Source organism: Heterocephalus glaber, unplaced genomic scaffold (genome assembly GCF_053883595.1).
Source record: "Heterocephalus glaber isolate CG9 unplaced genomic scaffold, H.glaber_assembly_v1.0 deba00001532, whole genome shotgun sequence".
In the NCBI taxonomy this organism is placed as follows: Eukaryota; Metazoa; Chordata; class Mammalia; order Rodentia; family Bathyergidae; genus Heterocephalus; species Heterocephalus glaber.
Window position 1 is genome coordinate 7,108,830 of NW_028258330.1, and position 27,548 is coordinate 7,136,377.

A 27,548-nucleotide genomic window follows, 5' to 3' on the forward strand; every position below is an offset into this window, starting at 1 on the left:
CTATTGGGGCTGTAATTGCTGGCACATGGTATCTTTAAAGAGCATATAAATCAATGCTAATAAATGTGTGCCACATTGGACAACCTGCTTTAGCTGTTGGGGACTATTCAGCTCTTCAAAATATTCTTTGAAAAACCATTAATTGATGTGTCCTCCCTTTTCTGGCCCATTCACACTAGTTTCCAGGGATTAGCACATATATGAATAATAATTTATACAATGCTGATTTGCAAAAGTCATTGATGTTTGTGCTACCAGCTGAGACCTTTAACTGTTTGCTGTGTTCTTCACCATGAGAACTCTAAGATACTGTGCCCTACAAGAGTCTATACTCTTAGATTTTTTAAAAATAGAGATAGAATCCAATTATAGAGAAATGTACAAATCTTAGGCATACAGTTCCTTCTGTTTTGAAAAATGCATACATTTAATCCACATCACTATCAAGATGCTAAAATATTTCCATCAATCCAGATGGAACCCACTAAACCCATTTCTGCAGGAAACAATTATTGCTCTGATTTCTATTACCATAGATTAATTTTTCCTGATCTAGAACTCCCTACAGATAGAATCATGTTTTTCTTTTGTGCCTTCTCCTTTCACTTAGCATGCTGCTGAGATTCATTCATGTTGCTGCTTGTTGGCCATAATATATTCTTTTTTATTACTGACTAGCATTGCTTTGATTACATTGTAAAAAATTTTTTTCAACCCCTGTGCTGTGAGATATTAGGGCTGTATCAAGTTTTGGGCCTTAGTAATATTACAATGAATAGTCTTTTAAAATTTTTTACTAATGTATTAGTGGGGATCCATGTGATCTCCATTCATGTACATAGCATGCATTGATCATATTCAGTCGCCCACCCCCACATTCCCAATTCTTACCCATTATTCTAATTTCAGATTGAGTTTACTTTCCACATATGAGAGAACATGCAGTACTTTCTGTGTCTGCCTTATATCACTTAACATACTGTAATGTCCTCTCATTTCATCCATTCTGTTGCAAATGACAGGATTTTATTCTTCTTTATGGCTGAATATTCCATTGTGTATATGTACCAGATTTTCTTTATCCATTCATCTGTTGATGAGCAGTTAAGCTGATTCAATATCTTAGCTATTGTGAATAGTGCAGCAATAAATATGGGCATGCAGGTATTTCTCTGATTTCATTTCCTTTGGATATATACCCAGGAATGGGATAGTTGGATCATATGGTAGTTCTATTTTATTGAGGAACCTCCACACTGTTCTCTATAGTGATTGCTCTAATTTACATTTCCACCAACAATATGAGCTCCTTTTTCCCACATCTTGCCAGCATTTTAAAAAAATAGCCATTCTGTAGTAATTTTTTTTTTTTTTTTTGGTACCGGGGATCGAACTTGGGACCTTGTGCTTGAGAGGCAGGTGGTGGAACCACTGAGCTAAATCCCTGGCCCTATAGTATTTCATTTTAATTTCAGTTTGCATTTTCTTGATGGCTAATGATATTGAGCATTTTTCCATATATTGGCAATTTGTATTGAAAATTATTTGTTCAGATCACTTGTTCATTTTTAAATTGGATTGCTTGTCTTTTTAAATTGTGACTATTAACCATCTGTCAGCTGAATAGCTGGTAAATATTTTCTCTTGTAGTTTTTTCCACTCTGTTTCCTGTGATGTACAGAAGAATTTTAGTTTGATATGTTATTTTTCAACTTTTACTTTTGTTTCCTGTGTTTTGGGGACCTGTAGAGAAAAATCACTGCCTGTACCTATGTCTTGAAGTGTCTCCCCTATGATTTTTTGGAGTAGTTGCAGATTTTACATTTAGGTCTTTGATCCATTTTGAATTGACTTTGGTATAGGGTGAGAGATAAGGGTAAGTTTTAATTTTCAGTACATGGATATTGAATTTTCCCAGCACCACTGTCCTTTCTCCAATGTATGTTTTTGGTGCCTTTTTTGAGCATCAGTTGGCTGTGGTTGTTTAGGCTTATTTCTGGGATCTGTCTTGTTCCATTGGTCTGTGTTTGTCTATCTTTAAGCCTAAAACATTCTTTTTAGGTTATTATAGCTCTGAATGTGTCTGGAAATTAGGTATTGCAATGTCTCTAGCTTGGTTCTTTTACTTAAGACTGCTACAACCATTAATCTTGATTGTCAACTTAAGAAATGTCTAGCAGATTAGTAAAACACATTTCCAGGTGTGTCTGGGGATGTTTACTGAGATGATTTGCATTTAGGCCAGCAAACCAAGGGAGGAAGAGCCACCTTGATTGTGGGTGGCATTATTCTATAGGCTTGTTGCCTGGATAGAATGAAAGGGGAAGGAGGAGGAAGTAGGTCTGTGTGTCTTTTCAGCATGTGTGTCTTTCCCTACTTCCATTGCCTGAGAATTCCAGACCCCAGTTTCTTCAGAATTTCAGTATGAACTTACATTAGTCACTCTCTAGGGAGCTTCCACACATTGTCTCAGACTGGGGCTGCATCCTAGATCCCTCTTGTTCTATAACCTCCAGCTTTTTGGGCTGAGCAGCTACTCAATTCTTCAGCTCTCCAGAGTGCAGGCAGCCATTGTGGAATATTCCACCTCTGATCTTGTATGCCTCTCTAATAGATCTCCTTAATTTATATGTATATATTTCCTATTGATGCTATTCCTGTAAAGAATCCAAACCAATCCAGTTTCTTTGGCAGTTTGGGGTCATTTTTGCTTTCCTGTGAAGTTTAGGTTTGACTTTTTTAGTTCTCTGAAGAATGTCATTGGTACTTTGATTAGATTTGCATTGAATTTCTGGATCACTTTGGGTAAACATATCATACAATGCTAATTCTTATTCTATTATGGGGGCTCTTCAATATCTTTCTCATCATTGTTTTATAATTTTCTCTGAAAAAGTTTTCATTTCCTTGGTTAATTTTATTCCTAGATATTTAATTTTATACTCATAGCTGCATGAGATTGCTTTTGTTTCTCAGTAAATTCATTAGTAGTGTATGAAAAGGCTGATTTTTTAATAACCTGCTACTTTACAGAATTTATCAGCTCTAATAGTCTTGATAGAGCCTAGCATATTCTATATATAATAGCATTTCATCTGCTAACAGGCATAATTAACTTCTATTTTGTATGTCATTTATTCCTTTGTCTTGCTTAATTGCTAAAACTTCTAGTACTCTATTGAATAAAAGCAATACAAGTAGACATCTTTGTCTTGTGACTGATCTTACAGGAAAATCAGCTTTTCTTCATTTAATATGATGCTGCATGTAGGTTTGTCATATGTGGCCTTTATTATGTTGAAGTATGATTCCTCTATACCTATTTTATTCAAGACTTATGAAAGGATGTTGAATTTTATCATATACTTTTTCTTCAACTGAGATTATCCTATGAATTTATTCTTTATCCTGTTTATGTATTCTTTATTGATTTGTGTATGTTGAGCCATCCTTGCATTCCTAGGATAAAATGAATGACCATGGTAAATTATCTTTTTGATATGCTGTTGAATTTGATTTTCTATCATTTTGTTGAGACTTTTTGTATCTATTTTTGTAATGCTGGCCTCATAGGATGTATTTGGAAGGGTTTCAAGTCTATGGAATAGTTTAAGAAGACAGTGGCATTAATTCTTTAAAAGCTTGGTAAAATTCACCAGCGAAGCCATCTGGCCCTAGGCTTTTTTTATGGGAAGAATTTTTTATTACTGATTCAATCTCAATACTTGTTATGGGTCTATTCACATCTTTCACTTCATAGTTCACTTTTGTTTGGTCATATGGGAATAGAAATTTGTCCATTTCTTCTAGGTTTTCCAATTTCTTAGCATATAGTATTGTAAAATAATCGCTAGTGACACTTTGAATTTCTGTGCTATTGGTAGAAATGTCTTTTTTCAAATATAATTTTATTTATTTGGGTCTTATTTTTCTTAGTTTTAAAGATTTGTGACTAGTGTCTTTTCAAAGAACTGTTTCATGTTTTATATTGTTTCAGATCTGTTTCGTTTACTTATGCTTTGAATTTTGTAATTTCTTTCCTTTTACTACTTTTGGGCTTGATTTGGCCTTGCTTTTTTAAGTCCTTTAGCTGTACTGTTAGGTTGTCTATTAGAAATATTTTTCAATATAGGAACTCATTGTCATATATTTTCCTCTTAGTACAGTACTTTTGCAGTAGCCTACAGATTTTCCTATTTTGTGTTTTCATTTGTTTCAAGAAATTTTTTAATTTCCCTTTTGTTCATTCAAAAGTATTTTTTCAGTCTCCATGTATTTCTATAATTTTAAGTTTCTTTTGTGGACTTATAGATTTATTATAATGACAATATATAGGATATAGATTTTTAAATTCAAGGCTTGTTTTGTGGAATAATACATGGTCTACTCTAAAGAAAGTTCATGTTCTGATGAAAGGAATGTGCATTGTTGGAGAGAATTTCCTGTAAATCTATTTTGAGTCCATTTGTCTATAATGTAGTGTAACTGACTTTTGTTGGAATGACATGTTCATGAATGACAGTGTTATCTTGAAATACCTATTCTTGCTGTAGGCCTAATATTCTTTTATACTACTGAATTATCTGATATTAGAGACATAGATTTACATTCATTATATCTTAACAAATACCATTTGAACATTAGTAATCTTTGTCAGATATAAGTATAGCTACTTCTGCTTGCCTAGGTTACCATTTTCTGTCCTTTCACTTTTAGTCTGAGTATATCTTTTATGAAGTCAGTTTCTCATAGGCAGTATATTGTTGAGTTTTTAATCCACTTAGCCATTCAATAATAATTTGAATGTAAAGGACTTAATTGTATCCCTAATTATATCTCCGCAATTTTGTTAATTTTTTTGTAGTTGTTTTGAATATTCTTTATTCATTTCCTTCTCTTACTCATCTTTGTAGCTTGGTTTGTTGTACTGATAATGTTTGATTTCTTGCTATTTTTCTTGTCCATACTATTCTCTAGTGGTATTTATACTTTCACATGGTATCATGGCAGTTATCTTTGAGTTCTGGCAGTAGGACTCCTTTAAGCAACTTTTGTAGAGATTGTCTGTTAGTCATAAACTTTATGAGTTTTTGCTGGCTTTAAAAGGTCTTAATTTCTGTTTCATTTCTATAGAAGAGCCTTGCCAATACCATAATCCTGGTTGGCAGTTATTTTCTTTCAGGGCTTTAAATACATCATTCCATTTCCTGCTAGCCTATACTACTGCTGCTGATAAATCTGTTGTTACTGTAATGGTGATAACCTTAAATGTGACTTAGCACTTTTCTCTTGCAGAGTTTAAAACTTTTTGGCCTTATACTTTTGACAATAGCTTCCTTGTCAAAATACCTCCTGACTAAAACTGCCTGGGTGAGATCCTTTTTTAAAGTAAGGATATGGTATAGATTTGAGGTTCCTTACCTAAGTGCCTGCAAACCTGTGAGGATTGTGAAACTTCTCAAACTAGGATTACCAGCACCTATGTTGCTAGTATGTACCAGGACTTCTTCACCTTTACTCCTATAAAGGAGAGATCCTCTCTTCCTTTGTTGTGAACCTAGGATATTTTGTTTCTCTTACAATGTTCCAATCTCTCTTACAGGGTTCTCCCTTGGTGTTTTTGGATACTCCTGAGGATACCTACATCTGTGGCTGCTCAACATCCTTAGATAAATGACTCAGTGCATGTAATTTATGCATATCTTCTCATGTACTTCAAGAATCTCTAAATTACTTATAGTACCTAATACAATGTAATGTTATCTAAATAGTTGTTTAGGAATTAATGACAAGGAAAAAAGCCTTTATTCAATACAGATGCATTTCTTCTTGTTTTTTACAATATTTTTGATCATGGTTGGTTGAATCTGTAATGCAAAAGCCTGACTGTATTACAAAATATGCAGTTATATTTGTTACTGGCAGAAGAAAACACTAAGAAAACTACTTTTATAATAGTGACTCATCATGTGAAAGCAGGTAAGTCAATAAATTTATCCAGGTCTTAGTCACATGTACAAGGGAAAAATAGAACAGATGGTCTCTGAGGCAACGTTTTTCTGGTAGCCTATGAATCTTTATAAAATAGACTGAAGTGTCTATGCATGTATAAAATCAAAACATGTTTACTATAGACAAAGTTTGAAGTATTCAAAAGCAGGAGAAGAATGAAAATTACCTCTGCAACAGCTATGCTTTGAATCTCACTATTCTTTAGGGAGTAGCATGGGATCATCAAAGAATTTCAACTGGGAGTGTTTAAGCTTCCAATCATTAGCTAGTGATCTTGTACAAATTGTTTCATTTTCCTGGAATTCAGCTTTTTAAAACTTAGTTTTTACAGCTCATTCATTTGAGATAACACATTTGTGTTTTTTGGTCAAGAAAGATATTTTGACATTACCTAAGGAAAATAGTTCTATCCTGGTACTGTACTTTGGATATTGATCACATAGGCAAATAACAAAGCCTATAAGAAAAAAATCTAGACAAGAAGCTTACAGTTTGTTGGCGGCAAAAGGTCAGCAAACAGTAAGGAGCCTGCGTTTAATATGTCCACTTCACTACTTTTTACAGTCCTCGGGATTTAACCCAGGCAAGGCCTTACATAAGCTAGGCGAGTGCTCCACGTTTCCAGACCACTTCATTACTCCTCAACGAAACTTTGCTATATCATTTCAGTAGCTTAGCAGTATATTTTAAATACATGAACAAGCTAGAAAAGGTTATAAGGCCTTGTTTATATAAGTATATTTTTAGCAGTCCTATGTTATTTATGTTTTACAGATATGCTATTATGTTTCCTTTTTTATAAAGTTTAAGACCACTATGTGAAGGACAGATGTGTTCTCAAACTTTGTTCTGTGGTGCTTTAGTCTGGTGAAGCCTGGTTTCTGAAGAGAATGCATAGATCAAGAAGATGGTATAATACAGGAGGCAACCATGCCAACAATCTTACTTTCGATGACTCATCGAAATACCTTCATAATACCTTATCAATACTCATCATAATAACTTATTCTAAGCTATTTTTTAAACAAAAAACAATCCTTTAAGCTAGAGAGTTGGACAGTCTTAAGTGTGAAGCTGGCTTTTTAAAAATTCTTAATAGCCCTCTCTATAAATGGAAAAGGGTAATAGACCACTCATCATTCTAGATCTATTTTAGTCTCTAGTATTATGCTTGTCTGAAAGTCCTAAATCTGGCTGGGTGCAGACTTTTTATTTTCCTGGGGAATTCCCTCAGGCTTTTTCAACTCAACCTTGTATAGATGCACCTGTCCTCAGGTAGTGGTGTAGAAGGCAGGACCCTCAGGCAGACTTGTTTCTTTTCATACATATTCATAAACCTTTATGCCTTCTCTAGTGGTATACTTAAAAAGAGATATTCCAAACAATTCAATAGGTAGCTTCTGGAAAAGCAGTGCTTGAGAATCAGCTTGGGGTTGCTAAAATAATGTGATCACTCCAGGAAGCTATGGGGTAAGACAGATAGAAAATACTTTTTGTTGTTGTCAAAGCACAGAAAACTAAGGTACTGCACAATTTAAATATGTCTTGGCTTATCTTTTCCCCTTCAAGATGGCAAGCCTGTAGGAGATAATCCTTCTTCCTTACACACTTACTTAGTTTAAACATTTAGCCCAAGCTATGTAATGGGACTTGGAAAAACCAACAGTACTACAATATGTTATTTGCAAACAGTTCCTTATGGTTGATTAATCAATTGAAAAATCCTACCACAGGGGCTTCTTAATTGGTGATCTTCTTGCTGACTCTCTGTTGGGTCATTTACACTGTCAACCTGACTATTCATTTCAACTGTAACCAGAAAGGAAAACAATAAAGGTTAAATATTTATTAAATAAATCTCTTAAACATATTAATATGGCATATGATTTGATACTTTCTTGATTTTTTTCTTGTATGCCTTTTCTCAGTTTGTTTTCATTCCTTCATGAGTTTACAACATTGTTGTATATTTTTATAGGCAGGAGCTGGGGAAAACAGTATTGCCCCTGTAGAAGCTGAGCTGTCACTTCATACTGGCTTTTTGGTTTGGTAATTCAGACATATGTATTACTGCTTTTAAATAAATAAATTAAAAGTTCTTAATAAAGAGCAAAAACCAAAAGGATACATTGACATGCAGAGAGGCAACCAGCTCCCTGTCCAAAATGTCAATGGACCTGTTTGGTTTGCTATATTTTCATATTCATAATTCAGAACAGACCCTGCGGACTTGCCAGTGGTTGTAGCAGCAGTGGCCATTGTGGCATAGAAAGGCAACACATCTAACCAGATCACACAACCATGAAAAAAATTTATGCTTTTACTTGACTGTGTGTATTCTATGTGAGCACTTGCATTAAAATAGAATGCATAATCACTGCCCTTTTCCAGAAGAGGCACAAAGCAGTCATAGCTGCCACTCTGGAAATTTCCAAGGGTCAACAGGCTTAATGAGATTGATATTTTTAAAGCCTCCAAACACATACTATAAGCTGAGAGACCAAATATACAAATGGACAATGGCCAGATAATCTAACAATAGAACTGATTAAAAACCTGTGTAACAACCAGCCTGGACAACCAAAGTGAGCTGCCGTGGGCTCTGAATGTCAGGGCCTGGTCAGTGATCATCAGCTTCCCTGTTTTCAGTTTCCAGATAGAGACCAACCAGGAAAAGGAAAATAAGCTCCCCAAACCAATAATGTAAGATGCCCTACTTCTAGTTGGCAGTTTCCACTTGTACCATGCCAACAACCTCTAGACAGGAGATGCTGGGTCTTTCCTTTTGTTCTTATAAAGGTTTCCTACTTTTCTGCCTGAGTCCCTCTAGTAACCTCTGAATACATAACCTCATTTTGGTGACCTTCATTTATTTGCACAAAACCTAAATCTATTTTTCTTGAGGTCTCTTGACTGGGGTAAAATAGTGGCAGATGCTGATATCATATTCCAAAGATACTTGAAAGAGGGGGTGGCATTTTATAGCATCCCATTCAACTTTCTCCCGATGAGCAAAGTTTGGGCAACCAGTCCCCTTATTATCACTTGCAAACCATTTTGGTTTCTGCAGAGGTGTGAGCTCATCTCAAACCCATCTCTAAACTGGCCAGCTGTGGCAACTGTCACTATAAAGTGTTTTTGTCCTACTGGTACACAGGTCTCTGGTTAATACCAGGGCTGGTACATTAAAAAAAAAACCTTTAAGTTCATTCATACCAGTGTGGGAGATTACATAATAAAATATAGGAGAGAATTCTTGTTTCTTTCTTTCTCTCACCCAGGGACACTGGTTCTAAAACTTATTAATAAATGTTACTATACATAATATTCCATGGTCCAATAAGCTCGGGGAAGGCAATGTTAAACCTTGTTAAGATTCTTTACTGCTGGAATTGCTAAGAGCTTGTAATCCTCCACTGTTCATGGTGAATCTACAAGATCTAAAACTTAGTATTTCAGTTATTTCCATAATATCAAGGGAGCATTATATAGGTCTGATATTCATCAGAACTTCCTTTGTCAAAAGCAGGAAGGAACCATGACTCTAGTTGTCATAATCAGGCTGGAGTAGGTTTAGTCATCTGAGTATCGCTGGCAGGCTGTAGTTTTTGATGGACGAGTTTGAGGTTTAGAACCATCTCCTAGATAATGCAAGCCCATGAGTTAAGATCAGTTTGTGTAGAAGGGCTTATGCTCAAGGAAGGAAATATGGAGGGTAGGAATATTTGTTTGGGGTTTTTTTTGGTACCGGAGATCGAACTCGGGTCTTTGCACTTGCGAGGCAGGTGGTGGAACCACTGAGCTAAATCCCCGGCTTGAGGGTAGGAATATTTGATATATGAAACTAAAACCATCATGTAACTTCCACCATTGGCTGAATTTTTCTTAAGGTAATTATCAACTCAGTAATTTACTTTTCTTGACTGAAAAAAAAAACAAACCTCCGGTGCTGCAAGATGGCCATTCAGTAAGGTCCTTCTGTGGTCATCTTCCCAAAGATATACCAGGTTTAACAGCTATTCTTTGGCCAATTACTTTTACAAGAACTAAGGAAATCAAATGAGACACTACAGTGCCTGCATTTAGTACTGTATAACAAAATGAAAAGACACACTGAAGAAGGCAGAAGGAAAGAGTTGCCTGCATCATCAGAGAGATGACTCTCAACTATGACCCCTATGACAGATCAATACCCCTAGACTGAGCTGCTGGAACTATGTTAGGCCAGTTGGCACTTAGGGTGGCACAGTGGGGAGCAAGAATCCATCTGTTAGGGGGGAAGGAGGGAAGGGGGAAGGGCTTTGTTGTGGAGCCCAAAGCCAGTTCTGCTATAGTAAGACCCAGCACATGGTAGAAACTGAAGGCCCTATATACAGCTGAGAGCTCAGACAAACCTCTAGAGCAGCCCCGATGTTAATCATTGACCTGTGTGCCTGTAAGACAGGCATGAGTTCCAGCCTTGGGGTACACCTGCCCTCCTCCAAAGACTGTGCAGGGCCCTGTAGATGTGTGAGATGCAGGTGTGACCCAGCCAGCCTTGGTAGTCAAGGGACCATCTCCACCACCTGTCCCTCAACCTCATGCAGCACAGACTGATGCTCAGAGACATAGCTCTAAAATTTTCCTGGCACCAGGTAAGACCCACAGCCCAGTGGAATAGACATTTTGGCTTGCACCACTTCCAGCTGCAGTGTGAGCCATGGTATACTCCAAGACTTTTGGTCTTTATGACTGCGAAACTTGGTGTTGGCTAGGTAGCCAAGGGACCAATTTCACCCAGATTACCCAGACTGTGGGTAGTATAGGCAGTATGAGACTACATTTTTTTGGAATAGGAAAGTTTGGTAAGCACAACTTTGCCCTAAATCCTAGTGAAACTAACACTGACAGAGCAGGTCCTAAGGGCTCCCACCCCGAGGCCTGTCTGAACATACAGCCTCCAGAAGAGCTCCAGGGCCAGGGGACAACAGGTGGCTCCATTCTATTGGACATCTATTCCATCCAGCGTCAACTGTGGTTAGCTGCAGCAGCCTTTGTCCAAGAGCCTACCTCAGCTATAGCAGCTATAGGTAGGTCAAGGTGTGACACACCTTGGTGGCAACATCAGTGGTCACACGTGTGACATAGGAGCTTGGGGCTGACCCATCCACAATAAGTTTGTTCAGAGCTGGGAAGAGACCTTTAGTGCTTGATCACAGTGGGGTAACTACGGATGGGGCATCCGGTACTCCTCTTTCTAAGTGCTCTACTGTTTCTGACCTATACATCAATAGTGTATTTGAGACAAACCCGGGGTTGGGTTACCTTCTAATACCAAAACAGCTACCACACCAACAGCAGACTCCTGCCACATCTGCACCTGGTTACTATATACTGCTGAAACATCAAAAGTGAGTACAGGCTAAGAGAGAATAACCTGGCTTAGAATTTTTGGAAAGACTAGCACACACAAAATTAGATTACAAAGACTAGAATAAATACTTGATCCTTCCTTCAATGCCCAGATGATATGATATGCCAAAAAGCATCAAGAAATCTTTCAGGAAGGCGAGCTGTGGCTCCCAGCATAGAGGAAGCTCCCAGGTAGGCATGCCACAGCTCCAAGCCCAGAGGAGGTGAGCCACCTGGCTGCCAGGAACACACACCCATCCTACCCCCCACTCCCACGTGCATCAAAGTGAGAAGACAGGTAAACAAGCCACAGAACCAGACTTCTAGATCATCTACAGCAACCCCAAAGGGAAACAAGATGGAACACTCTGATACTCAACCACCTGGAGTCCCTGAACTAGCAACGAAAGAGGATCTGGAAAAAATGAAATCAGAAGTGATTTCTCACATAACAGCAAAGATTGTGCCCATAGTGCAAGATGTGATTAATAAATCTAGAGAGGATACAGATAAAAAAAATAGAGGAGCTGAAAACATGATGGAATGCCAACATAGGAAACAAATAGAACCCATAAAACAGATGCAAACAGATTTCCAGAAGATTAAAAACTCCATTGAAAGTCTATGCAGCAGAATGAGCCAATGTGAAGACAGAATTTCTGATATAGAAAATAAGATTGCAATTAGTGACCAGGAAAAGAAAAAATTCTTTAAAATTTTAAGGGACCACAAGAAATCAATCCAGCAGCTGCTAGATGATGCAAAGAATAACAACATAAGACTGATTGGAGTCAATGAAGAAACAGGAGAGAGTGCAGATGACATCACTTCTGTTTACAGAAGTGATGGCAGAAAACTTCCCAAGCAATGGAAAAGAATTTGACATGCAGATAAGCGAAGCATATAGGACTCCAACTAGCCTTGATAAAAAAAAATCTACACATAGGCATATAATTGTTAAGATTCCAGAAACACATCAGAAGAACAAATTCTACAAGTAGTTAGAGAAAAGGAACAAATCACATACAAAGGAAAGCCCATCACAATCGCAGCAGACTTCTCAGTGCAAACCCTCAAAGCAAGAAGATCTTGGAGTGATGTATTTCAAGCCCTAAAGGAAAACAGCTTCCAACCCAGATTAATGTACCCTGCAAAACTATCTTTCAAAATTGATGGTGAAATAAAATCCTTTCATGACAAAGAGCACCTTAGGAACTTCATGAATACCAAACCAGCACTCCAAAAAATTGTAGACAAAAATCCTAGGAAAAGACAATGAGGATCGATCACAACCCCAGGAAGCCCAGCAGAATGAATCTGCTGGGCACAACAAGAAATTAAAAGCAAAGGGAGAGGATCAAACAAAAAGAAAAAGTCATGACAATGATAACTCAATACATATCAGTTATAACCATCAATGTTAATGGTCTCAATTCACCAATCAAAAGAAATAGACTGGCAGAATGGGTCAAGAAGCAAGATCCAACAATATGTTGCATACAAGAAACACATTTAATTCAAAAAGAAACTCATAGACTGAAAGTTAAAGGGTGGAAAACAATACTCCATGCAACGAGAACCCAGATAAAAGCAGGAGTAGCTATCCTCTTTGCAGACCAAGTGGATTTCAAACCCACACTGATTAAGAGAGACAGAGGAGGACACTGTATCCTTGTAAAGGGAACAATCCAACAGGAAGAGATGACAATCATAAATGTCTATGCACCAAACACTAGTGCACCCAACTATATAAAACAAATACTAATGGACACGAAAAACCATATAAGCACTAATACAATAGTAGTGGGGGACCTTAATAGCCCATTGTCACAAATAGATCAACTAGACAAAAAACAAGCAATGAAATACTAGAACTCAATCAAATTATTCAAGATATGAAACTAACAGATGTTTACAGAGTGTTTCACCCCACAATATCAGAATACACATTCTTTTCGGCTGCACACAGGTCATTCTCCAAAATAGACCACATACTCACTCAGAGAACATACTCAGGTAAGTGCAAAGGAATTGTAGTTATCCCCTGTATACTATCAGACCATAGTGAGATGAAATTGGGATCAACAGCAAAAGAAACTGCAAAAACTTCATAAACACATGGAAATTGAACAACACACTTCTGAATAACTAATGGGTCACAGAGGAAATTAAAGAAATCAGACAGTTTCTTCAAATAAATGACAATGACAATATAACATACTGGAATCTATGGGACGCAATGAAAGCAGTCTTACGAGGGAAATTCATAGCAGTGAATAATCATATTAGGAAAACAGAGCGAGCCCAATTAAATAACCTGATGCTGAACCTCAAGCTTCTAGAATGAGAAGAGCAGGACAAACTCAAAGCTCATACAAGGAGGGAAATTATAAAGATCAGGGCAGAAATCAATGCAATGGAGACTAAGAAAACAATACAAAAAGTCAATGAAGCCAAGAGTTCGTTCTTTGAAAGAATAAAATTGATAAACCCTTAACCAACCTTATCAGAAAAAGGAAAGAAAAGGCCCAAATCCATGCAATTAGGAATGAAAAGGGTAAAATTACAACAGACCCAGCGGAAATCCAAAGAATCATCACCTACTTCCAGAACCTATATGCCAATAAGATGGAAAACACAGCAATGGACAGATTCCTAGACACGTATAAATTACCAAAGTTGAACAAAGAAGACCGAAAAATTCTAAACAACCCAATATCAATCAATGAAATTGAAAACATAATTAAAAACTTACCAAGAAAAGCCTGGGTCCTGATGGCATCACTACTGAATTCTACAAGACATTTAGAGAGGAACTGCTGCCACTACTGTTTAAACTCTTCAACGAAATTGAAAGGGAAGCAATACTCTCAAAATCATTCCTGGTAGCAAACATCACCTTGATCCCCAAAGCAAAGAAAGACCCAATCAAAAAAGAGAACTATAGGCCAATCTCACTAGGCAACATAGATGCAAAAATCCTCAATAAGATATTGGCAAACAGAATGCAGAAGATTATCAAGAAGATCATACACCCTGACCAAGTGGGATTCATCCCAGGGATGCAGGGATGGTTCAACATACACAAATCCATCAGTGTAATACACTATATCAACAGAGCCAGGGACAAAAACCATATGATCATCTCAATAGATGCAGAGAAAGCATTTGACAAAATCCAACAAGCATTAATGATAAAAACCCTAGAAAAAATTGAAATAGATGGTCTCTGCCTCAATCTGATAAAAGCCATCTATGACAAACCAACAGCCAATATCATACTAAATGGTCAGAAACTGAAATCCTTCACACTAAAATCAGGAACAAGACAAGGATGTCCACTATCACCACTCTTGTTCAATATAGTTTTGGAAACATTAGCCACAGCAATTAGACAAGAGAAAGAAAAGGAATAAAGATAGGAAATGAAGTCAAATTGTCATTATTTGCAGATGACATGATACTCTACATAGAATATCCCAAGAACTCCACCAAAAGTCTTCTAAGACTTAATAACCAAATTCAGTAAAGTACCTGGATACAAGGTCAACACACAAAAATCAATAGCTTTCCTCTACACGAACAACATACTCACTGAGAGAGAAATAGGGCAAACAATTCCTTTCACAATAGCATCCAAAACACAGAAATACCTAGGAATCAACCTAACAAAAGAAATCAAAGACTTCTTCTCTGAAAATTATAGCACTTTGAAAAAAGATATTGAAGGGGATATCAGAAAATGGAAAGACATCCCTTGCTCCTGGGTAGGAAGGATCAACATAGTGAAAATGGCTATACTTGCAAAATTGCTATAAAGATTCAATGCAATCCCAATTCCAGCAGCATACTTCATGGAGCTTGAGAAAGTAATAAAAAAATTCATAGAATAGCAACAGCAATTCTGGGCAACAGAGACATGGCAGGGGGTATCACAATCCCCAACTTGAAACTATACTACAATGCTAATGTGATAAAAATAGCATGGTACTGGCAAAGAAACAGACCTGAAGACCAGTGGAACAGATTAGAAGATGCAGAAACAACTCCAGACACACTCAGCCACCTCATCTTTGACAAAGGTGCCAAACACCCTCGCTGGAGGAAAAATAGTATCTTTAATAAATGGTACTGGAGAAATTGGGTTTCAACTTGCCAAAGACTAAAAGTAGACCTATATTTGTCACCATGCACTAATCTAAAATCGAAATGGATTAAAGAACTAAATATAAAAACAGAAACACTGAACCAGCTGGAACATAGGTTAGGTAGAACTCTTGAAGACATTGGTGTAGGAAAAGACTTTATGAACAAAACCTCAGTTGCCCGTGAACTAGCACAAACAATCAACAAGTGGGATCTCTTTGCACTACAAAGCTTCTGCACAGCAAGGGAAACCACTAGCAGTGTGAACAGACAACCCACAATGTGGGAAAAAATTTTCACCAGAGGTCGCTCAAAGGTCTACTATCTCGAATCTATAAAGAACTTAAAAAAATCAGACCTCCCAAATTTAAAGACCCAATCCAAAAATGGGCTTCTGAAATGAACAGACATCTCTCACACAAAGAAGTAGACATGGCAATTGAACATATGAAAAAATGTTCAACATCATTGATCATTCAAGAAATGCAAATGAAAACAACACTGAGATTCCACCTCACTCCAGAAAGAATGGCTGCTATCATGACATCAACAAATGCTGGAGGGGCTGTGGTAAAAGAGGAACCCTGCTCCACTGCTGGTGGACATGTAGATTGGTGCGACCACTGTAGAAATCAGTATGGAGATACCTCAAAGAACTAGGACTAGAAGTCCCATTTGACCCAGCTATTCCCCTGCTGGGTATCTTCCCCAAAGAATTTAAAGAATCATACCACAGTGATATATATGCACCCATGTTCATAGCAGCAGTTTGTAATGGACTTGGAAACAGCCAAAATGCCCATCAACTGGAGACTGGATCAAGAAAATGTGGGTTTTTTTTTTTTTTTTTTATAAAATGGAGTACTAATCAGCCATCGAAAATGAGAAATTAGAGACATTTACTGCTAAATGGATGCACATTGAAGAGATCCTCTTAAGTGAAATAAACAGGACACACGTGTAAATACTGAATAGTTTCTCTAGTATGAGAAACTGAAAGTAAATAAGGACTAAAAGGTATAATAGATAATGTGAAATAGAAAGAAAAGGGGCAAAGGAAAGGGGAATGGAATTAATATGAGAAAATGAAAAAATGGAAACAGTCTTTGTAAATAGGGAGGGATGGAGGGGTTGAAGGGAGGGCAGGGGAAGGGGGAAAAATTAGAACCAAGAGAGTATGTAAAGGTGCATATCTCCAATGTTGAATGTCATTATGTTGTACACCTAAAATGTACCAATAAAAGGAAGAAAAAAAAAGAAATCTTTCAGGAAATCATGGCCTCATCTAATACTCTACGATGCCAGAAACTGACTAGGTACTAATTGACAGGAGAGAACTCAGAATTTGAAAATTGTTTTGTGTAAACCAATGAGCTTGAGGAAAATCGATAAACTTAGGGATGAAATGAATTAAACGTATCAAATTATTGAGCTGAAAAATACACTCAGCAAAATTAAAAACATGATAGAAGGCATCCAGTAGGACAGATTAAATAGAATTAGCGAGCTTGAGGATAGGTTACTTGAAAATACACATTTGGAGGAATAAAGAAAGCTTATTGGAATTTTGAGAGTATTTAAAAGCAAATATTTAGGTAACTTTAATTGAGTCTTAGAATTACCCACTGTGACTTCAATATTACAAAGTTTGTTCTAAGCAAGGCATGTTATTTTAAAATACCCCCATATTTTAAAAAAAGCTATTTTTGTCATTTCTTACCAGAATATGACTTTTGATTCATAGACTAGAATGCTCCCTTTATCCTGGATTGCACATGGGAAATGTGCCAGATTTAGAGTTTGAGCTCAAACAGCTCAGAAACTTACCATCAGGACCTGTAGCAGGTTCAGTGTCACTAGAGCTCTGGCTTTTCACAGAAGCTGTAGGTGTGTCCTCCCCTTGAGCTGAAAGAAGGAAAGATGATCAGCCTTGATTAGAGAATTATAACAGCCTTATTGCCAATTGTTCTGTCACCCTCTGTTGCCCTCTTAAATTTAAAAATATTCCTGGGATTCAACTTCTTTTGCAGAGAAGGTTAAAGGCGGAAACAGTAGGTTGAGTTGCTTGAATACTTAAAAGCTGTCTTCTAAGTTCTCTTTAATTCGTAAGATAATCACATATATACATACATAGTTTCTCAAATTAGAAATCTGACAGCATAAAAGAAGGAGAATGTGGTTTAATCAACACAATGTACAATTTAAATTAAGGGAAGTGAGTGTGTGACAGACAGAGAATTTAACCTTTGAAGAGAAAAAAGGAAAACTTATTTTGCTGTAGGCATGTCTGAAAGTTGAAAGATCTCTCCTGCAGACAGAGAGGCTTTTGGTTGTTGTTTAAACACAAATGAATGACTGAGTTAGCTACCTGGGAGATCTTCCCAGATGCTGCCTTCTGGACTGCTGATGACTCAGCCTGAGCTAATTTCACTGTGACCATCCTCTATCTGTATAGCTTCAGAAGGTGAGTCCTCCATTTACTGTGATCAAAGCTGCAATATGCTCACCATCATTTTTTTTTTTAGGGTGGGTACTGGGGATCGAACTCAGGACCTTGAGCTTGCAAGGCAGTCAAGGTGCCACTAAGCTAAATCCCTGGCCCTGAAATATGCATACATGTAGCAGGGAGGCATTGTTTTCTCATATTGTTAAATTTTCCAGATATTCCAAAGGCCAATAATCTTTTACTCCTGAAACATCAATTATGCTTTCCCAACTAGGAGAGCAAGGGCATTTTAAAAAAATAAATACAAATACAGATAAAATGCTAGAAAACCAATTCATTTTCATTACGTGGAGTACTTTTGGGGCAGAGAGTAGGTATGCCTGTTGGTAAAGATGAAGAAAGGATGGGAAAGCTTCAGTTGATAAATCTTTTCAAAGAGAACTTCAAAAGTAAAAATTTGCACTCTTTGTAATCATTTCCTAAAGCTGACAATCAGGAAGTATGACTCAGATGTGGCCACACTCTGTGCCTGAGGGCATAGACAGTATTGAGGTCAGAAATTGACAAAATAGAAACAAGGGAAAAGATGAAGAAAGTTATTTTAGATCTGAGGCCTAAAGAAGGGATCATTTAAGGGCTTCTGCAAAGTGTCAGGGAGGGAATTGTGAAGCAGACATGTGGATGTTTGGGAGATGTTAATATGTAGTAAGATACCCAGGAAAGGAAAACATGAGATGGTAAAAAATAACTCCCAACACCCTTCAAAGGCAACATGAAAGTCCTGAGTCCATGAATTCTTTCCATTAGTTCCGGAGGGCGAGATTGGGAAAAGAAAACCAAATTTGAAACCTCCAGCTGGATCTGTCAACATTATATTACCTATGTTCTCACTCTGCCAATTCCAGAAAATATATCAGTTTCTAATTGTCCATCAGCATGCTCCTCTACACAGAAAGAAACATTGATGGACTCTTCTAAACTTGGGAAAAGGAAAAATTTGTTATTTAACTCAAAACACAGAATAAGGAAAAAAAGGGAATTATTTGACTTCATCAACATAGGAATAAACATACTAATAATGTAGAAAATGTTTAAAAAGAAAAGTTACAAATTGAAGAAAAATATTATCATTAATATACATAGAATATCTAAAATAGAAATAGAGATCAACTCAATAGAAATATGTACAAGAATAATATGCTTTCTATATCCTTTAAAATTTTGTAAAATCTGTGGTAATGTCTCCTAGATCTTGATATTGTGATTTAAAAAATGTATAACTGATATTGTGTAACAGGAAGAAAATGTCTAAAAGAGCAGGGGAATTGGGAGGGGTAGGGGAAGGGAAAAAAGGGAAAGGAAAAAATATAAGAAGAGGAAAAAATGGAACAAGGTCTTTGCAAATAGGGAAGGGTGGAGGGGGTGAAGGGAGGGCAAGAGAAGGGGAAAAAAAAATAAGAACCAAGAGACTCATGTAATGGTACAAGATCCCAATGATGAATGTAACTGTATTGTATACCTAAAATGTACCAATAAAGTTAATGGGGGAAAAAAAATATGTACAAGAAACTTGATGAATAGTTCATAAAAAATAATAATGGCCCCCAAAAATATAATGAAAAGATGATCCAGTTTACTGAGAAGAAATAGAAATTAAAATTATTAATGACCCAGGTTGACTGTCATGATGCAGAGAAACCCTCCTACAAAGAACTAGAAGCACTGGACAGATTATTAAAAACAATTATAGCACCAGAAAGCTACGAATGTAGCACAAACTTGAAGAGATGCAAAATGGGGAGCTGACATTCCACCTATACCCAAAACAGAGCCCCTGGATGCCTTTGAGGGCTGAGAGGAAGGAAGGAAAACCTGGAAGAAGTAGCCTGATAAATACCTTAGGTTTTCTGTGGGGTCCCTGAAGGGTTATACCCTGGGAGCAAAGATGAGCTCAAATCAGCTTTTATATAAACCTAAGTCCAACTTTTAATCAAAATAATTCCTGCTTGGATTACAGTTTTCTTTTCTATCCTACTGCGTATCAGAAGCAAAAATAAATCCTCTATGAAAGAAGACTAAAACTATTCAGAGCTTCAAGTTATCCCTACAATTTTTCAAACACAGGGTCTAGCATTCAATAAAAAATTACCAAGGATTACAAAAGTCTAAGAACAAATCACCAAAAACCAAAGGAATAAAAAAGAAAATGCATAGAAACACGTCAGAGACCCAGATAATGTAGACACAACATCGGTAGTTAATATGCTTAAAAAACTGAATGCAAAGTGTAAGAATTTTAATGGCAAAGAAGTTTATCAGAAAACTGGACGCTGTTGAAGTCAGGACAATTCTCGAACTTGAAAAAAATAAGAATTCAATAAATTTGACAGCATAGAGTCACAGAAGAAGGGATCAATAAACAAAGCTAAATCAGAAGAAAACAAAAAATACAGATGAGTGTTGAGGACATATGAGATAGGAACTATCCTATGTGTAATAGGGTAAAATATTGTAAGAGATAATTTGCTAAACCAATGGTCAATATAATAAGCACCTTGTTAGATAGCAAATATCAAATGATTCAAGGGTGTCATAACACTAAGCAAAATTAATGCACAACAAACATCTCTCAGGCCAATCACTGTAAAATTGTTGAAAACAAAGATTAAGAAAAAATATAAAATTATGTAGTAAAAAAATCACTCATTAAGTTTACAGCAATAATAACATTTTACATGAGTTTAAAATCAAAGTAATGGAATCCAGAGATAATGCAATGGCATCATTTAAGGACTAAAATAGTATCTTTGCCATAAATTTCTATACCCCCAAAAAACCTTTTTAAATTTGAGTTTGAAATAAGAAATTTTTCAGAGAAAGTAATCCCTGAGAACTTGACATCAACAGGCCCACACTGAAGTAATACTTTCTAACTATACTAAAAAGTAAGTTCCAGGAAGATTATAAACTCTAAAAGGTGACATAAAAGAAAGATCCTCACATCATTAGGCAAATATTCTTAAATGGGAAAAAGCAAACACTAACCATTCAGCTCTATAAAAATGTTACATTTATCAAAACACATCATTAAGAGTGCCAAGGATTCTTGTACAGAATACCTGAAGAAATAAATATATCAAATAGTACTTAATTGAAAACGATCAAGATATAAACAGTCATGTCATAGGAGAGGCTATCTTGGCTACTGAGTTTTCTGAATGACTTTTCACTAAATCTCATAGCATGTAAAAGCCTTAGCTTTATCACTAATTAAATGACTATAAAATATTCTGATTCCTTACCTGACTCTCTCAGATGCCATCAGGACTAGTTATAACACAACATTATTGCTATGTTTTATAAAAAATGATTACTATAAAAGGAAAATTAATATGACTAATTTTACCTAAGCATTACTTCCTTGAATGTCTTAAGATTCTTGCTTTTGATGGGATCTAGAGGTAACTGTGGCTGACTACAAGGACTTTGAAAGAGATTTCCTAAAACAATACTAACAACCCTGGGACATTACTGTGCCAAAATTCCTTCAGCATTATGGAGAACTTTCTTTCAGATAGGCCAGATGCTAGTTTGTTAAATGATACTCAGTGAAAATGAGAGGGTATGAAACACAAGAGGTACATGAAAGAGGGAGAAAATTGAAGAAAATGAAATCCAAAAGGCAAATTAGAAAAGAGTAACTTTAAAAATTGCTTGCCCTTGGTTTCATTTATATTACTAGTTTGTCTTAGATCACTGAAAAGAAAGTTTTGTGTTACATGTTTCTTTTTTGTAAGAATCCTTTTGGTTTATGTCTTGTACTCTGAGGAAGTACTTTGAAGGTAACAATACACAGTGTATTAACTGTTGTTATTCTCTTAAAAAAATTGCTTGCCCTGTGTCTATCCATTTAACCTCATTATTTTGCAATACAATGTGTGAGAAGTTTCAAGTTGTGCTACTACATTGGAACAGATTGGCATGACATGCTATGGTAGGTTTGATAACCACAACAGAGAAAAAGAAAAGCGGCAATCCAAATTGTAGCTCTCCATAGCACTAAATTCCTGGAGCAAGGGAAGGGATTATCTATTAGATCTTCTTTCAAGGACCCTAAAGGTCTATCTAGGAGGTAGGATAGCACCATAAGTATATATGATGTCTGCTTGTGTGTGTCCATAAGGTATGAATATACAGTTCTGTGTATACACTGGCATACTTATGTAAATGTGCATGTGCAAGTGTGTATGAGCAAGTCTGGATTTGTGTGTATATATGTGTTGTATATTTGGAAAAGGTGAGAAAAACAATAGATATTTTTTACTTTGACATAGATGTATGTGGAACTGGCTTCTACCCTGCTTGGTCCTAGAGAAATGAGTCCATTTTACATAGACAACAGAATCTAATGAAAACAAAAATTGCCTCTATAGCCTATTTATTCCAGTTTGGGGCCACCCCCCCCCCTTTGATTGCTGCTGCTTGTAACACACGCAAGAGGTACATTTCAGGGCTCCTAGCAGGAGATAAAAGATGCTGAAATATGAAGAGCCTGGGAGATTCAATACCATTTTCATTTTCAATTACCAACTACAACTGTACTCCTCAAAGCCTTGATTACAACAACCTTTTGTAGGTCAGTGGCATTGTATAAAAAGCAATAAATGGAGCAGTATCATCACAGAAGAAAAGATACCAAGATGCATACAGAATGTAGTTAACCAGGTTTTTAAAAATACATAAACATGGAGAGATGTTGAAGGATCCTCCAAGAGTTTCTTTGGAGATTTGTATTGACAGTATACTCCATACAGCAAATTAAACTGAAAGTAATCATTTCTCTAAATAGGACACACATGTGCAAATACCGAATAGTTTCTCTAGTGTGAGAAATTGAAAGTGTAAATAAGGACTAAAAGGTATAATAGATCATGTGAAATAGGAAGAAAAGGGACAAAGGGGAAGGGGAAGTGGGAGAGGTAGGGGAAAGGAAAGAAAGGAATGGAATTAATGTGAGAAAATGAAAAAATGGAAACAAAGTCTTTGTAAAGAGGGAGGGATGGAAGGGTTGAAGGGAGGGCAGGGGAAGGGGGAAAAAATAAGAACCAAGAGAGATTATGTAAAGGTCCAAATTTCCCATGATGGATGTCATTATATTGTATACCTAAAATGTACCAATAAAATTAATTTAAAATGTAATCATTTCTCAGAATATGTAGCTACGTAGATGAGATGCGTGCAGAGAGAAGGGCTATCTGCCTTTAGCTGTACTGAATCAAAGTGGTGTTGATTCAAATGAAACATTCTTGAGCCATCTTGACAAGTTTTACCATATCTACATTATAACTTCATTATTAATATAATAAATTATTTAAAAATGTTCACTTACTATTTGCCACCCCATGGGAATCTACTTCATTTTCCCTTGACGTTGGTTTTGGCCATGAATTTGCTTTGGTCAATGAAATATTAGCAGAATTGAGTCAAAGGAAGACTTGAAATACATTTGTGCAGTCAGAGCTTTGCCTCTTCTCTTCCTGTCTTTCACCCCAAGAACAACTGGATTTAAGTTGGTCCAATGAGGGTAACACCAGGACCCAACACAACATCTGACAGGGTTACTGGCCTAGACTACTTGTAGTTGATCCTAATATTGCTCAGCAAAAGAATAGATACCTTTTACAGAATTATGTCTAAAGCTAGATAATTTTTATTCTAGGCCTGTGAAATTGAAGATCGTTTGATATGCAGCATTATTGTGGTAATAGCTAACACACTTCACACATCTTTAATGGGTTACATCCTAATGTTGTTTTCTACTTTTGCCCCATAGAAATTATAGCAATGAAATATTAAGCCTGATACGTGCCTAATTTTAACCCATGATAATATATATTAATTTCTATGTTACCTATAATAATCTCTCATGCAATAATTATACATGTATAAAACTTTAAAAAATATTGAATTAATACACAAAGGAGCCACCCAGGGTAGTACATGCCTATAAATTCAAACCAAGCCTAGGCAACTTGTTGACTTAGTGAGCCCTGTCTATATATATATAAATTTTTTTAAAGGTTTGGGAATGTAGCAAAGTACAAAGGTCCCAAGTTCAATCTCGTGTACTAGAAAAAATAAAATATACAGAGAAGTCTCTTAGGTTAACTTCATTGACTTCTTGATGGTACTAAAATACAAGAAAACTGGTTTTACAGGATAGGGCCTCTGTCACATACATTTAACTTCCCAGCTCAAATGGAAGATGGCCATTATTCCACTTGCATAGACATCAGTTTAGCACTCAAGAGACTAGTTCTTTTCAAGCTACTGATTGTTAGGGAAGATGAGCTCAGTTAGACCTTACTTTACCCTGGACTACCAAGTTCACTATGTAGGTGTAGAATCCAAGTACAGCTAAGTAAAAAGAGATGAAAGACCAATTTAATGAAGGACAGAGTGGTAGTGTAAACAGAAGTAGAAGAGAGGTTGAATCTCTTGCCCACACTATGTAGTAATAATACCAAACTGATCTTAATCAACTCACCCACTTTATTTAACATTATCATAAAAGTCATTACGTTAAATCTCAAAGTTCTATTGCTTTTCTATTACAGAGTTCTTTGTATTTTTCTTTTATAACTTCTTATCCATAACTAATTTCCTTACTTTCTAGATAAAAATAAATATAAAAAGTATCACACATCTCTTTCATTTGAAGTTTGGAAAGAGACTCACTCTTTTCAGTCTGCTGAAGGTAAATTGGTCTTCCACTGAAAAAGACAAATTTCAAACTAGGCATGGTGGTGAATGTCTGTAATCCCAGCACTCACGAGGCTGAGGCAAAAGGATCATGAATTCAAAGGCAGCGTGGGCTACTTAGCTAGTTCAACAACAACCTGGGCTACGAAGTGAGACCCTATCTAAAAAACATATCTAAATATCACTTCAGATATGTTTTCTTAAATGCTTCTCTTTTTATTTCAGTCTTTGTTTAACGTATGTTTGTGATAAATAATAATTGCATTCATCTTGGGAAATTGGTACATATATGTATCACATCTTCATCCTTTTGATTTCCCTTTCCCCTTTCTATCCTCTCATCTCCCATCTCTAAATCCCTTTCCCTTATTCACAGTCTACATCTGTTTCTTACCATCTATCTTTTATTTTATTCTTTAAATTATTTATATTTTGGGTTTCATGTACCAAGAGTACACTTTTTTGGTCAAAAGCTGATGTTTAAATTCTTGAAGCACAATCACTCAAAATAAGTCAGATACTTTTAACTGATTTCACGGATATTTCCAGTTTTACCTCTTGCCAGGTAGGGTGTCCAGATTCTCCCTGTCTTCTCCTGTGCTTCCTCTTTTCTTCTCTTTTCTCTTCTCCCATTTTTCCTCCCTCCCTCTACCTTCTTGCATTTTTCTCTTTCCCTCCCTGCCTTGCTTCTCTCTCCTCCTCTTGCTCTCTTTCTTTTGTTCCTAAATTTAAGATTTGTTATTATGGAGGTGCTCATGTTTTATGAAGATTTAATCAAGTAAAAGAAGTTACAATTTAATCAAATATATACCAATTTCTATTAGAAGTTACAAATTTTTAGGGTCAGGGATTTAGCTCAGTGGTTCTACCGCCCGCCTTGCAAGCACGAAGTCCTGAGTTTGATCCCCAGTACCAAACAACAACAACAACAACAACAAAAAACCCACTGCTGTCAAGGCCAGGATTTAGCTCATTGGTGCTGCCGCCTGCCTGGCCAAGCACACGGTCCGGAGTTCGATCTCCAGTACCCTCCCCCCCCAATCATAAATTTCTAAATAGAAATACAGGCAAAGTCCAGAAATGTGATCCTTTAGTGATATTAAAACCAAAAAATTATATTTATACATGACAAATGGCTCAAAAATGCTAATGAAAAATGACCCCAAACAACTCTCTCCCATGTTAAGTTCTTCCTAAAATCTTCCCTGAAAAGCAATGCATATAATTTGACTTCTCGACTGTTTCTCTTTCTCTCTCTGGTTCCTCACCTTTGTATTTTTTTTGATTTATATAAAATGCAGATGATACCTTATAATCTCAGCAGTTTTTGTATTCTACATAAATATATTTACAATAGATCCATTATCATTTTAATATGTATTAAAATCTATATTCATCAAGTAGCATATTTTAATGGATACACTCATTTCAATGCTTACTTAAAATTTACATTTAATAAACATGAGTACTTCATAATAATATGTTTTAATGTCTCATTGCCTAGGTGGGGATTTTGTTTGTCAAGCCTATATTGATGGATTTCTTTTATAGTTCTACATTGTTGTTTATACAAAGTACTATAGTGAATATTCTTGCATTTAAATCTTGGCAAAATCTTGTGCCCATTGCCCTAGCTGGACCAAATACATGTGCACCTTTTGGTTCTCATAGATGTTCCAAAATTGTGTCCCTCAAAGAGTTGAATCAATCTGCATTCCAATTAGCAAGGTTTGAAAGTGGGTTCCCCAGTCTCCTAGCGCTGAATATCTTCAAACTTTCCAAGTACAAAAATTTGAGTGAGGTTATACTTCCTCCAATTTTCCTCTTTATTGACTTTCATGTATTCTTTATAAATTAAGGAAGTTAACTTATTCTTTCTGTAACATATTACAGATATCTTTTGGATTATCTTATTTTCTTTAAGATACACTAAATAAATCCAACTATGCTTCCTTCTGAAAGTTTTAGTTTTCTTAGTCACATGGGTCAACATAAGTGTAAAATTTATAACCTTATCAAAGATATGTCTTAAGGTGAGATTTCTGTATTAAGTTTGCCTATTACATTATCAATTCAGTTTTCCCTTTATTTTAGGGAATTTTAATCTTTCATTGCACAGTAAGTTTTTCATCCACTCTGCCTCTCTCCTTCAGTGGGCTTACAGGGTAGTACATATAGCATTCTGCTCCTTTTCCAGGATATCTGGGGCCCCTTAGTTCTCCAGGAGCTGGCTCCAGACAGCATTTTCTTGGAGAGGGTTAAAGCTACCACCATGGTAGCTGTACTGAATTTGTCAGTAGGTATGTGAGATATCCCACACTCACCTACGGTGCACATGACTTTGTCTGCAATGCCATGGGTTGGGGCAGCTCTTCTGGGGATCAGAGCGGCTTTTAAAATTAAGACTTAGAACTTTACAAGAGAGACTCAGCCTAGGAACTTCACTAGTCTCTTCTGCTGCTTTGTCCCTTAGCCCTTCAAACCAGAAGGTGACAAACTGCAAACTCCTTGGTGTGGGAAGGGGTCCTCCTAGGAAGAAGGGTGTGGGAGCACCTCCTCAGCTCATGCCAAAGATCTTGCCTTATGCATTTTCTCTTTTGTTTTCTATGGGTGAAATTTCCGTTATTTTTTAATTTTGCTAGAGATAATTAGTTCTAGGCAGTTGTTTTTGGTCTGCCTCTCCTTTCCCATTTTCCTCCCAGTAGGAGATACTGAGAAGAGAATTACAGTCAAGTTTTCCTGTCTCTTTGGGGAAAGGAGGAATTAAGAGTGTTTATGGCCAGCCTTGTCT

General features: G+C 36.4%; 1 protein-coding gene and 1 long non-coding RNA gene across 14 annotated transcripts in view; one reads left to right on the forward strand and one right to left on the reverse strand.

Moving 5' to 3' along the window:
* The window catches only part of LOC106009016 (uncharacterized), a 101,411-nt gene extending 93,542 nt beyond the window's left edge, over positions 1-7,869 (forward strand). For all 3 annotated transcript variants that reach the window (XR_015442061.1, XR_015442060.1, XR_015442062.1), the window contains one exon: positions 5,603-7,869. This is a non-coding gene — a long non-coding RNA (uncharacterized LOC106009016). The remainder of the gene's footprint in view (positions 1-5,602) is intronic.
* Macrod2 (mono-ADP ribosylhydrolase 2) overlaps positions 1-27,548 on the reverse strand; it is a 2,157,923-nt gene that overhangs the window by 8,545 nt on the left and 2,121,830 nt on the right. For all 11 annotated transcript variants that reach the window (XR_015442057.1, XR_015442059.1, XR_015442058.1 and 8 more), the window contains 2 exons: positions 17,377-17,454; positions 7,741-7,821 (listed from right to left, as the gene is read on the reverse strand). Coding sequence is in view for 6 of the 11 variants with exons in the window: in XM_087189052.1 (XP_087045178.1) it covers positions 7,741-7,821; positions 17,377-17,454 (159 nt within the window). In the remaining 5 variants the exon portion in view is untranslated. The remainder of the gene's footprint in view (positions 1-7,740; positions 7,822-17,376; positions 17,455-27,548) is intronic.